The 13,556-nt window shown below is 39.1% G+C and overlaps 1 protein-coding gene across 1 annotated transcript in view; it reads left to right on the top strand.

Moving 5' to 3' along the window:
• Positions 1 to 13,556, top strand: part of FGGY (FGGY carbohydrate kinase domain containing) — a 327,463-nt gene that overhangs the window by 269,001 nt on the left and 44,906 nt on the right. Inside the window, exon 15 of the mRNA XM_009636237.2 lies at positions 11,791 to 11,898. Coding sequence (XP_009634532.1) covers positions 11,791 to 11,898 — 108 coding nt within the window. The remainder of the gene's footprint in view (positions 1 to 11,790; positions 11,899 to 13,556) is intronic.

Genomic DNA, 13,556 nt, shown 5'->3' with positions numbered 1-13,556 from the left:
AAAGCTGAGCATTTGGTCAGGGTCCCCGATAAGACATAAGTTCTTGCATCTCTGATTTATGCAGATGGAAATGGTGAACACTGAATGAGTCTGGAATGATTACCCTGAATTCATTTTTCCAGAGCTGAAACTCTCAAGTTGTCCCAGGCTTAATTCCAAGTTTACTTCCTGAAATAAACACAGGAGGTTAACCTCACACCCAAGGAATAAAAACTTGCAGGGGTGCAGATTTTCTGTTGAGGATACCAGTATTGTTTCTCTGTGTCTGGGGAGAGCAAAGCCAGGGACAGTTCTAGAGGTGGATGCTGTGCTTAGACTTTTCTCTGCTCCCATTGTGATCTGGAGACCTATTTCGTATATGACTCTGAACAACCTAACTTAATCTGAAACTACTTTCTAGACCCTCCTGGCCTCTGCTTGTACTGATATAGAAACTGTTTGATGCACTTGCTCCAGTCCCAATCTGGGGATGGTTCTTGGTTCTTTGGTCCAGTGTCTCAACCATTTGACAGTTCCTCATAAAACTCTCCTTCCTATAAAAAACCCCGCATCATTCTTCTTTGAAGAAACCAAGTACATCTACCCCTCTCACACCTTTTAGTTTATGATATCTTTTTAGAAGATCATCTGTTGGATCACAAGCAGCCTCCCCAGCCCATTGGTCTGAGGAGTACTTTTCTACCATCTTGGTCTTTTGCCTGTTGCTCATTTTGAAGGATAGATTTTGTTACTCAGATTTTCTGCTAATTGGTTTCAGTTTTACCCGAACAGTGTTCAGGACTTGCCTCCTTATAACAGGAGTCTCAGGATCCAACTTCCAAGATGGTAGTGCTACCTAATCCTAAGCTGACATTCTTTTCCATCACATGTGAGGTTAGTGACCTTGATTCATATATATGACTCAGAGTTTTTTAGTGCTTCATGGGTTGATTACCTACATGAATACAAATATGAGAGTCTGCTGCTCACAGTGGGTCAGTAAAGTCATCACTCAACTGTCAGGAGGTGTCTGGCAAAAATCTGCCAGCTCTCTGTGGATGAGAAGTTTGTGTCTGTTCCAGAACATTGATTTTATTTTTCTCCTCACTGATTGCTTGTCTCACAAAGTGGCTACAGGTAACAAGGTAGTATGATTACTTAACGTTCCTGATACAAACACCATTAAGCTCCTCTTCTAGCTTATGCTGTTAAGTGGCCAACTTCCAAACACTCATGTCCTACTACAGCTCCCATCCTTTGCAAACAGCAGGCAAACTTCAGGGAACAATTGAAACGGGACTTGAAGAATACATTCAGATGTGGCCCTCTCAGCTTCTGTGGCACTCCTGGGTAAAGATAAAATGAGGTGGCTGAGAGATGTACCGCCTCACCTAACACTTCCTTGCACTTTTCTTCTGTGGTGCATCATCTGCTTTTAAAGAGTGTGTCATAGATCATGGTATCTCTAATTCTTCTCACAACTTTATTATGGTTTAGAGAGAGAGAATGAGAATATAGGTTATAGGCTGTCTCTTATGCTTTTATCAAAAAGTACATGGAGGGACAGGCTCCATATGTACAGCTAGGAGAAGATTTGTTTGAATGGGAAGGAGCTACAAGGACATTGCTGGTAGCCTTGTGAGGGTTCGGTGGCTACGTATCGTACATTGTTTAGATTTCAGTATAATTTCTGAACAGGAGTACCCACTCTAGCTTTGTTCTTTCATGAGGAGAAGATTAATTGGGAAGGTTTAATGCAGCAGTAAATCTAGTGAGCCAAACTGGACTTTCTTACAATTGAGTTTCCTTGCTCTGATGAGGTAGGCAATATATAGTGAAAATAAACTATATACTCACCCTATTTGATTTAATCGTGCTTGAAATTTTCTTCTCTATCTCTGTCTCTCATTTTACTAACATATTTAGTTAACATTTTATTAACATATTTAGCTGAAAAGGAGATTTATAAAAATACATTATTTTTTTGGCAGAAAAGTGATATTTTATTACCATTTTATGATTTTTTAAAAGATAAGAGTAAGGCAAAGAAAATTAAGAGCATTTTGCTTCCAATATAATTTTCGTTTTTTTCTGGTTTTATATTCTTCTTTTGAATTTTTGAGTGCAAAGAGAGGAAGACAAAAGTTTATAGTAGGAGAGGTAGGTACTGTATTTTCCCCTCAGGAAAATGGCAGAATTTCATAATGTGAAATTATTATTCTTTTTAAAACAATTCTCCGTTGTCTGGCTTTCCTGGTTAATATTTGGAGGCTGATATTGCAAGCTTCTTTCATAAAATTAGTATTAAAATAAAAATAATTTTAAAATCCTGTTATATGATCGAGTAATAAGAATACAGGCAGATGAAGAAATTAACTGAGTAATCTATAGTGTGTATTTGCACAATGTCAGCAACTCTGCAGTAGCATTCCTGGCCCTGCTTTCCTGTGGAATGTGCAAGGTCTCTGGGATCTGTCACACGATACACCACAGAAAGATGATGAGTAGAGGTGGTTTTGCTGGGCAACTGACCTCTTAGCTTTGCCCATAATAATTTATTCATGCGGCTGTACCCTAAGACATACTAATACCATACATACCATTGGCTGAAAACCGTTGCAGTGTACTGAAAAATAAAGGATGAAATACCCATAGCCAGCTCAGATGAAGAGGCTGGACCTGGCTGCTGTCTACAAAAGGGCCGCTGTGTAGAGGGGTCTGCTGCTCTGTTAAGGAGTACAGTGAGTTAGCTAAGCCCCACAGCGTCCGTCGTCATGAGGTTTTCTCAGAAATGCAACTTCAAACTGGCTTCTGGTGTCAGACCTCCACTGCTTATACAAGTGAAAGCTGCTTATACAAGTGCAGCCTGTGACCTCTTGCATTCCCTGCTCCTGGCAAGGGTCTGATCTATTGCATTTTAAAAAGTAATATAAAATCCAGCTGAGTAAAACTGGTTTTTTGCTAAATTTGATTTTTTTGTTGTTGTCAGTTTCAAGCAACATTTTAATTGATGTGTTTTAACTGTTTTAAGAACCAGGATCCTCTGGGTGAAGGGCAAAACTCCCAAACACTGCCTTATAGTTTCTGCTGGTGGATTACTTTTAAAGCAGCAAATGTTTGAGTATGTGGTCATCGCCTTCAGTGAGGAGCATGCCTAGTAAAGTCATGCCCAGTTCTCAGTTTTTGAAGTGTGACTAAGAAGCTAGCATGATGTTCTTGGAGACAAAGTGCTGACTGCAGGAGCTGTCTTCAAGAACCCTCTTGTTCCCTACTTTTAGGAAACGAAGAACACAGTCACGCAGACACAAGCAGATTTCCTTCTTCTTCTGTATCTAAGTATCTACTGTCCCTCGTTTGAAGAGGTGTCTCTCACCTGTATGGGTATTTGCATTCTTAATTATAGACACTAAAAGACTAGGGCCAACAGACATCCTAAGGGTAGGTGCCTAAGTCCACGTTTTGATACCTCAACAGCTAGCTTCATGTTCTAAGTTCCTGAGCCAGAAATCAGTTAGAAATGGGGGTCTTTGGCTTTTTTGAAAATCAGAGTACTTATTTAAGTGTTGAAATACAAGTGTTAGCCCAGATCTTCAGAAGTATAAATCAACATATATCCATGGAAGTTGATGGTTAATATGCTGGTTTGTACAAGTTGAGGCTTTGGCTCCCAAGGGTGGAAGCACTAGTCCAGATGAATTTATCTTTATACCCTTAAACATCAATTAAGTACAAGTTGAATAACTAAAATTGTTGTGATTCATTATATTCTTTCATTAAAAATCGTAAGATTTAAAAAAATTTCAAATACCTTTCCTTTTTTAGCCTTGAATAAAAAAATCTCACAGTGGAAATGTTTAATAATCTCAGTCCAGTTTTCCTCTAATTAATTCTTGTTAGATATAAAGCCAGGTTGTGCAGTATATAGTCCCACTGCATAACTCACCTGAAATATTTTCAGAGATGAGGCCATCAAGTTTGCCCTGGGAGTGTGGTTTCTTTACTGGGCATTAATCACATACCTTGTTTGGTCTGTAGTTTGTAGACCAGTTAATGTTTTATGGAAAATTTAGAAAATTAGAAATAGTTCTCCATGCGTGTCATTCACATTTTGCTGCCCTTCTCATAAGGGTTACCATTTGAAATAATAGCTAACAGTAGTCCCTAAGAATTCATCTGTGTCTCCTACTTTTAGGTTGTACTGAAAGTTTTGTCTGGAAAATAACTAAAGCAGGGATTGAACTGGAATACTAGCTCCCAATCATCATCAGAAATTTCAGATCCCAGTCTGCATTTTGAGGCATACTCTCTATATGTTTCTAATTCTGGTAATTTTTACTTAAGGGTATTGCTGTGGTTGTGATTGGTTTGATTTTTGTCGTACAAATTTGTGATATTACCAAGTGCAGAATAAGCAGCAAAATCAAAAAGGTGGTTGTTTTAGTATTGTCATACATGCCTTTTGTGGGTCTACTGCACTTGGAACCTTGCTGAGCTGCTAGGCTGAAATGTGCTGGACGTGCGTTCTTAATGTTATCATTGTGTGTAAATAAGCAATATCATTGTCTTCTTCCTCAGCCTCTCAATTACATTTTCTGGGCACAAACTCTCCTCTGAGACCCCTCAGGCCAATCGCCTCAGGCCTTACGAGCTAAATAGGCACATACACCTCTGCCAGAGCTCCAGTCCTGCGGACAGTCGCCCTTTACGCTTGCCTCGCATGGTACTAAAGGCAGTGAGAGGACCCATGTGACAGAAAAACATGTCTACTACAGCTAACACAAAAGAAACCAACTTGAGCAAAGAATAATACTGAATACATGTTTCTGTTTCAACTTCCCCACTACTGGATGCTCTTTGGCCATAAGTTTATGCTCTGGGCAGTACCCAGAACCCTTTGATTCTCTTGCATGATTTTTTCAGATTTAGATGTTACCTGCCTTTCTGCCTATCTCTTTCAACCTTGCCTGGCTCCACAGAAATCTTATCTTGCAGTATTTTATACTGCAAAAATATTGCCTGATGTCTTTGAATATTTTTTTTTTCTTTTATTGCACAACCTGGACAGACATGGTTGGACAATTTTGTTTTGCTTTGATTCATTCTCTTGCCATTCTCATAACTAAATGGGAGTCTCTGAGGTTGAGTAACTTTCCAGGTCTCTGGGTTTGGTAAACCTGTGACATAGCCCTGGCAACAAATGACGGAACATATGTTCAGCAAGGCATTTATGAAAGTAATTTCATCACGTAAGCCAGAATTCTTCAACTGCAAGTAAACAGATTACCAAAATCATCCAAGGATGGATATGTTCAGGCAGAATCCCAAAGTCTACATTCTGTATCTGTGTTGTTGTTGCTCAAGTAACTTCCATGCTTCCAGTGGGATAAAGTTAGCTCTGTGCAAAAATTTTTGCAGCCTACTCTTAATATCATTGCAGAGCAACCCCGTCACTGTGGATGGCCCACGGGATGCCAGCCTGTCACATGGAAGGAGAGCTATGTGACTTGCCACCACAAGCTATGCAGCTACATAGCAAACCGCTGATGGCCAGAGGACAGAAGCTTAAAATATAATCAAATAAATTACTGGTGGTATATGACCTATAGGAATTGGAATATTAATAAATTCTAATTTCCTTTGTGCTCTGAAGTAGATTTCTGGTGTCCCAAGACCATATTTTCTTAAATATATTTTACATCAGGTTAAAGCTTAAATGCTCTTACATGTTTAATAGGTAATATAGGTAATTACTGCTAATAATAAATATATTTTAACAAGTTGACTGTACTCACCATAGTCTTAACCTAGAGAATTGCCTCTAGAGTTAGGGGAAGCTTAGTTTTAAACCCATTCTGTGCTTGAGAAGTAATGCCAGGATGGCAATTTTAGTGTAGGCATCAGTTAACTGAAAATACAATGGCATGCTTCAGCTCCACCCAGTTAATATATATGCCACCAGAAAGTGCTGTTATTAAATCATACATTCAGTAGCTATTACTGTGACCTAAGTTTGAACCAGAAACCTAGAAATGAAACATTCTTGGGTTTCCCTTTGAATTCTCTCCTTTTTTTATGAATCTCTTTCACTCTTTGTCAGAGAGTTGTGGTTGAATAGCTATATAAGACCCATCTGTCAGCAGAAGTAAAATTATACAGTTTTCTTAATACAGGATTTTATGCATCAGTGTAAAACCCCTGAATTGAATGAATGTCAGTATTCTCAATGCACAGTCAGTCAGAAAGTTTGAAAGTTAAAAGTCAGTATAGAAGTTAATGAAAGTATTTGACTTGTCAATGATCAAAGTCCAGAACTGTAAAGAGTTTTTTTTCTTAGATCTTTTTTCATACCTGCCTTAAGCCTAACAAAAGCATATGTTATTCTGAATTTCTAGCTATAGAATCTGATAAGTGAAGTGAGTTTGAAACAAATTTTATGTCCTAGCTTCTCATTAGCAAATGGTTACTCTAAAAAAGTGTGACAGTAGAATGAAGGCTTAATTTGGCTTTCATGTAAGTGATGGTAAGTCAAGAATAGTTCTGTTAAAATTTTATTTTCTCTCTCTATTGCATACTGCAAGTAAATAGAGAATCTGATAGTGATACTAGAATGCTGCCAGATATCAGAGGCCCAATATTAGGAACCAGAAATAAAAACGGAAGAAGATGGATATATAGCAGTATACCCTGTTAATATAAAGATTTACTTTTCAGGTAATAGCCAAATTCTCCAGTAGTGTTATTGTAAGGAATTTGTGTAAGCCTCCACCAGTAACAGATGGTGTCAACTGAGGAAGAAAATTCCACTGAAACTCATGCTTCCATAAAACTGCTCTCACCAGTGTGGCCCGTTTTATTTTATCTTGTCTCTGATTACCGTAACATTTACATAAAACTGAGGAGGAAACACAAGCATGTGCCTGATCATTATGGCTAGTCTAGCAAAACAAAGCTAAGTAAAATAAATCTCACATTATGACTTGCTCATTTTATGGGATGGCTGTATGCCTAGGTGATTCTTGTCTGTGAAGGTCTGTGTTCTGTTCTGTCTTTGTACTAAATGACAGTCCTGAGAGCTGAACTTAGTTTGGATTAAAGGCACTGACTCCTTTGATTCACTTACATAAGCTGTAAGTTAGCCTATAAGTGGTAAGTAGTGCTTTTTTGCATGCAGACTTCTACAATAGAGGTGGATTTTTTTTTTTTTTTGCCTGTTTTTGTTTTAGAGGGAGAGGCAAGTGGGAAGGGCTAAACTAAATGAAATACATTACAGAGCTCATATTAGTGCCATTTAAGCAGGTCCTTTTATACTTTAGCTTAGTTCTATATAGAATTACATATTTTAAAGACATTTTTCATTTCTGTGGGCTGCCAGATGTGCTGCTGATACCTTCTGATCTTAGATAGTTTGACATTGATTTTCCTAGCACACGCCAGGGTAGAAATCTGGTCTGTAACTCATCCAAATGATCTATTCATAACAAAAAGTGCCTTCTGGCAGTTGCACCACAGCTGAATATTATTAAACTGAATTCATCATTTCATTTGTTTCTGATTGCTCTATAATGTTTACATATCTTACATATTAGCGTGGTCTTCTATAAAGCACACACTGAGGTTAAATCCTCCCAGATAGAAATTTTTTATCCTTTTTCTCCCTTTCAGAAGGTATTGAACTCTTTTTTTCTCTTCAGATGAGCAGGAATCTTGGAACTGCTTAATTCTCATCTCACCTGAAATGAGGGGCTGAGCAAGTAGGAATGTTTGTCTTGGGGATACATGGAAAGGTGACATATTCCTACACAACAGAATTCTTCCCCATCCACAAATAGAATAACTGTGAAGTGGAATTGCTTGTCCGAGTATAATAGTTCTGTAAGTAAGCAGCATCACAGATGAGAGCAATAGTCTCCATGTGAGTATGTTCAGCTGACATATTTATAGATGCTGCTTATGACTCAAAGTGTGAATAGGTTCAGATTCTTCTCATCTCCCATCTTCAAATTCCTGCTGCAGTGATTGATGTGCAGAGATTATTCTGATGTCTAGCAGAGGATATCCTCTGTATTTTTCAGTTTCACTATATGTAAAAAATAATAGACATTAATATGCCTCACAATAGGAGTGTGTCACAGGATGAATTTAGGTTAAATAGAAGGCAGAAAATCTGAGGCTCCTTCTGAATACGTATTTTACCTTTCAAAGAAGGATGACATCTCTTATTTGCTTTAAAAATGAAAATCAATTGCCCATAGATCTAAAGCAGATGTTGTTTTTCTACTAAAAAGATTAAGGATTTTCTTAAGCTCATTAAAGGAAAAAAAATGACACCACACTGATCCTCCTATATCACCATAAGAATATCTGAAGGCAATAGAAAGCTATGAAAAGGACATGGTATTAATGTAACAAAAATAGCTCTGAGTCTGGCAAATTGTGCTTATCTTCTGGATTCTGCGGCAAACTTTGCACTATTTCTCCAACCTTACGCTCATGTCTAGTCATCTGTTTTAGTGGGATTGGGTGGTATGTATACTGAAGCAGAATTTAGACATTTTATTATGAAAATTCAAATGCCAGCTGATGAATGGCTTGAAAAAAATCAGCATTATCCAAATTATTTCAAGGAGGGGAAATGGAAATCATTTCTTATGCATATATCTATGGAAGAATGTTCATCCTGTTGCTTCTCAAGGATTGTGTGTCTGTTTTGGGGAGTATGCTGTTTCCCAATTCTCCCGCTTTCCATGTGCATCAAAACCCAGAGTTTGCAAAATATAAATGAGAGTCTAAGTGGAAGGGGGAATCAGGAAATCTGATGATGCCATAGCTGGCACCAGTAAAGCCCAGCATGATAGCCAACTTTATTCCAGTTAAAAGTTCTCACAGCAGAAAAAAAATGATAACCTAGTACCCCACTGGCTACATTCATCAGTGTGGCGATACTCAACTCCCTTGTTTGCTCTGTTTATGTGTTGAGAGTTTGCTGGAATGCATACAAATGGTACTTCAGTAGTTGGATGATCGGAAAGTCTCAGTGTAATTTGAGAACCAGCATGCAAATATCCTGTCCTGGCAAATTCCTGTGGTTGTCCAAAATACTAAGCCAGAAGTACTGGCTGCAGGGAGAGTTTGGTCTTTTACTCAATCTAAACCTTTTAGTGTTATCAGACATACAGGACAATTTGGTAAATTGTGGGCTAATGATAGAAGAAAGATTTTTTTTTTTTCTTTTTGTGTAACTCTATTGTCCTTCTGGATGTTTAAAACTTCCTGTGTATTCACAAAGCATCTTTGTGCCTTTAATATCCTTAGACTAATTGGTTTCTTCAGACTACACAGCGGTTGGATTTTAAGCTTGATACGTCTCATGTAGCTAGATTCTTTCTTCAGAAATCACAGTAGAGTGCAGAATACTGTGAAGTTTGCTGCATCAAAAATATTTTGAGATGAGACTTCGAAAACCCAGGTCCTAATTTCTGCCCTAAATGTTCCTTCCCACCTGTAGAGACATGCCTTGCATCCACAGCTTTAGGATGGGAATGAGACAGGACGCTTGTGTTCTCGGAATAGTTCCATCACTAGTTTGGAGCAGATACTAACCGGGAATTTTGACCTTATGCTGTGTTCTCAGTAAGGTCAGTGATGTGGAATTGGTCTAAAAATCAGGTTATTTTAGGATTTGCTTTCTGTTGCACTTCCTTTTGTTATTGAAATTGTAAAAGAAGGCTTGCCCCATAGAGGTGTTGAAAACTCAAAGCTGTATTAATTTGTAGTTTTAAGAGAAAACAAAACAAAACCAAATGTCTTTGCAATGTTTTTGACGTAGCTTCGTCCACTTGGAGTCATAAATGCCTTCTTAAATTCAGTGCAGCTATTCTTGCTCTTTAATGGGTTTAGCCAGCCAAAATCTTACGCAGACACACAAACACATGTGCACGCATACATCTTCAGCAAAAGTAAGTCAGCGCATTAGAGCTGAGAGCGGAGAACTGAGCAAGATTCTTGTATTTGTTAAATGTGTACCTAAGAGAAATCAGGATTGCTTGACAGTGTAGCGATATATTTTGAGAAACCAGTTTTTGTTGGTTTGTTTTCCTTCTTAACTTCGTGACAAGAATCAGCTGTAAGTTTATGGCTTGCGCAGACTATTGCTTGTGGAGCAACCTCCCTGCTGGTGTATTTACTAAACATGTGTGATGCACAAATGCCAAAAAACTGCATCTTGGAGCATATTCCCTAGTTGCTAGAAAAAACTGTTTTTCAAGTTTGGCCTGTTTAAATATAGGGAGAATGTACATCAAGTTTGACAGGAACAGGCCTGAATTTTTAATTACTCCTCCCCAAAACTATTTTGACATGAAGTCCGGGCTTTATTGAAATCAATAGCAAACCTCAAGCATCCCTTAATGGGTGTAGATTTTTGCTAATGAAGAGCAAGGTCTAAATACAAAAAAACATTGTCCCATTGACTGAGACCTTTCTTTTTTGCTGTTCCAGACTTATTTTATTAGGAAATTCTCATGTTTCTTAGAGCACTTCCCACCTTCTAGACAACAGTTGCAGATTTAGCCTTCCCATTAACATGGAAATGCATTCATGCATCATGTGATGGTGTAGGACTGCACTGCTGTCCTCTTTTCCCAGTGAAATCATGGCTGCATATACCTCAATTGTAACTAGTCTTTGTAGCAAGTACTAGGATCCAAGTTCCACTGCCCCACTCCCCATTGCAAGCTGTGCCTGACTTGCTAGACTAGATGGCATGTGTCTTTACACTTTCTTTCTGGACCAGAATGGAAGCCCATAAAGTCTATCTAGACTATTGAAAGTGGAACAGCTTTATAAGAGGGAGGAAAATGCCCTCCACCCTTAAAAACTGGTAATTTGCATCTTCTGAAGCAGAGAAAGGAAATGAACCAGTGTCTCCCACATCCTGAGTGGTCTAACCACTAAAATACTGCATAGGAGCAGGATATCACTGTATATGTGGGTGTTATATTTGTATGCAAGTGGTAGAACACAGTCCTGTTCAGTTTTTGGATGGTAGTGCTTAGATATCTGCCTTGATGAAAGGGTTCACAGGTGTGAAGGAAGAAGTGATTTGTGTAAAGCTAAGCCTGAGTAAGGGGCAGAATCTAATGTTTACCCAGGCAAATGTTTCCTGTTGGCTAACACAAGCCCAGGTTTGCAGCTTCTACCCAAGGCACCTAACTCTCCTGACAGCACTATGAGAGCACTGAAGCTTGGCATCCCACTGCAAGCCTTGGGAGTTGATGGCAGATCTCAGGGGACCATACTGTCCTCTGTCAGCAGGATTCCCCCTTGATTCTTAACTCTGAAGACATACAGGATGAGTGCTCTGTAAACACCAGTTGCCGATTACATTGGCTGTATTTTCTGATGACAGTCAAGCAGGGTGTTGTATCCAACAGTTTATTCTAAGTGAGGTGTTTTTCTGGAGAAACAGGGCAGTTTCTCTCTCCCTGTAAAATACAGCTCCTGTCCCTGAAATTTCTTACTTTCTGCATGGCCAGACCCAGCTGTTCTGTAAATGGGAGTGAGTGGGGACAGTTGTGCAATTAGAAGCTGCAGCTGTGTCATCTCATCTAAAAATGATGCAAATGGGGAACATATTTCTCCAAATTCTCCTTAGAGTAAATACCTACATATACATCTCCACTCATGTTGGTAACTCAAGTGGAGGAGCAGGAATCATTTCGGTATTGGACTCTATAGCTGCCAAAAATTAGTTGTGAAGTACCTACTTTGTTAGGTAGTTTGATTCACTAGAGCTTTCTCTTGCTTTTCCAGGTCAGTGAAACACCCATTTTTGTGCCTGGTGTTTGGGGACCTTATTTCTCTGCAATGGTACCTGGATTGTGGTTGAATGAAGGAGGTCAAAGTGCTACAGGAAAACTGGTACGTGTTTGGAGGCACAGATTCCCAGATGGGAGGTCTGCCATAACTGCTGTCATTTGGGGTAGCTTCACTGTCAGTTCAGCCAGAGCTCTGCCTGAAACACCTCTGTAAGATCATAGGAGATACGATGCTGCTGAAAGCAGTAAACAATTAGTTGATTGTTACATGTCTTACAAACTGTTACAAACTGACAGGGGATTATATATGGGGCAGAACACTAAGGGCACATCTTCCTTTTATGACGGTGATAATTATTTTTATTATTTTACAGGCAGACAGGCATTCATTCTTCACTTTAGCAGGAGGCTGAGATAGTCTTTGAGATAAAGAAAATGATACATACTGTGTTATATAGAACAACTGTGCTTATTGATGGGCATAAATGAAGGATGTATTGTATGGACGGAATACTAATACATTAACATGCTACCCTGTCTAGTCTAGATACTGCATATATTGTCACCTCAACGCTTTCCCTTGAGTCTAACTATATTAGGTTAATTTAATTTTTCAATAAAAATGAAAACCAGACTGGATTCCCTAAAAATGAATTTTCTTATTTACAGGGCGGCAGTCAGAACTAAAACACTGATGTCAAATTTAAAGAAAGGTTAGACGTATGAGACAGTATTTAAGCTTGAGTACAAAAGCGTCAGCAAGACCTCAGTGGCTGCTTAACCCTGGAAGCTTCTAAAACTCCCCATGTGTCTCCCTCCTCAGTCTGTAGAAATACTGACTGCCCTTGGGAGTGAAGTGCCAAGCTGCTTTTGAGAAAGTACAGGAGGCGGGCCCAGTCCTGTGGGTATCCTCTGTAAGCTCAGCAAACATACAGGTGGCTTTGGCCTTTCATGAATTGCAGGCGTAATTGCTCTCTTACTCAGACCTAGCACCACCCACCTTTTTAAAAGCCTAGTGATTGGAGTACCTGTCCGGGAAGTAGTAGATTGGGGCATCACTGCATTTATAGATTCCATATGGAACAGTCATTGAATGAGAAACAGAAATAATCCTGGATCACAGGAAACACACACCCCCCCTAAGTGCTAAGCTATTGGTGTTCCCTCCCGTGCTCTCTCCTTGGCCACGTGAATCTGACGTTCCTCTCTGTACAGTGTCACAGCTTCAGCAAAAGAGTCATCCCTCTTACTCTCCTGCAACCTCTGCTTCCCATCCTGTCTCCAACCCATCCTTAGCCTCATGGCTAAAGCACTTTTGCAGCAGGTGGGATGTGTTTGCTTTAAATTTTTCAGGTCAAGGTGGGGCTAGAACCAGCGTCCCATTTTATAGGTAACTTCTACAACCAGAAGTAAAATTAAATTACTGCTCATAACACCACCACTTTCAAAGGAAAATGGCAAATCTTGTGTGCTGCTTTGTGAGAATGCTTTTGAGAGACATCTCTATGTGCTTAATCCAAAGCAGGTGAAGACACTTAACTAAGCTTTAGAGAGGATACAGCAAGTTAGTGTTTGCTGTTGCCTGGGTCAAGGTGGTTCCACACTTAAAATGTATCATGAGAGTTAGGGTATTTCAGAAAGATTATTTTAAAAATTTTTTCCATTCTGGTAACAGAGAGCAAAATATTCCTGAGTCACTAAAGAAATTGCTGGAAAAAATACATGGTCTTCTTAGGACCCATAGCAAAACTCAGCTGTAAA

Source organism: Egretta garzetta, unplaced genomic scaffold, assembly GCF_000687185.1.
Source record: "Egretta garzetta isolate BGI_Z169 unplaced genomic scaffold, ASM68718v1 scaffold163, whole genome shotgun sequence".
Taxonomy (NCBI): Eukaryota; Metazoa; Chordata; class Aves; order Pelecaniformes; family Ardeidae; genus Egretta; species Egretta garzetta.
Note: the sequence above shows the minus strand (reverse complement) of the source record. Positions and strands in the feature narration are given on the sequence as shown.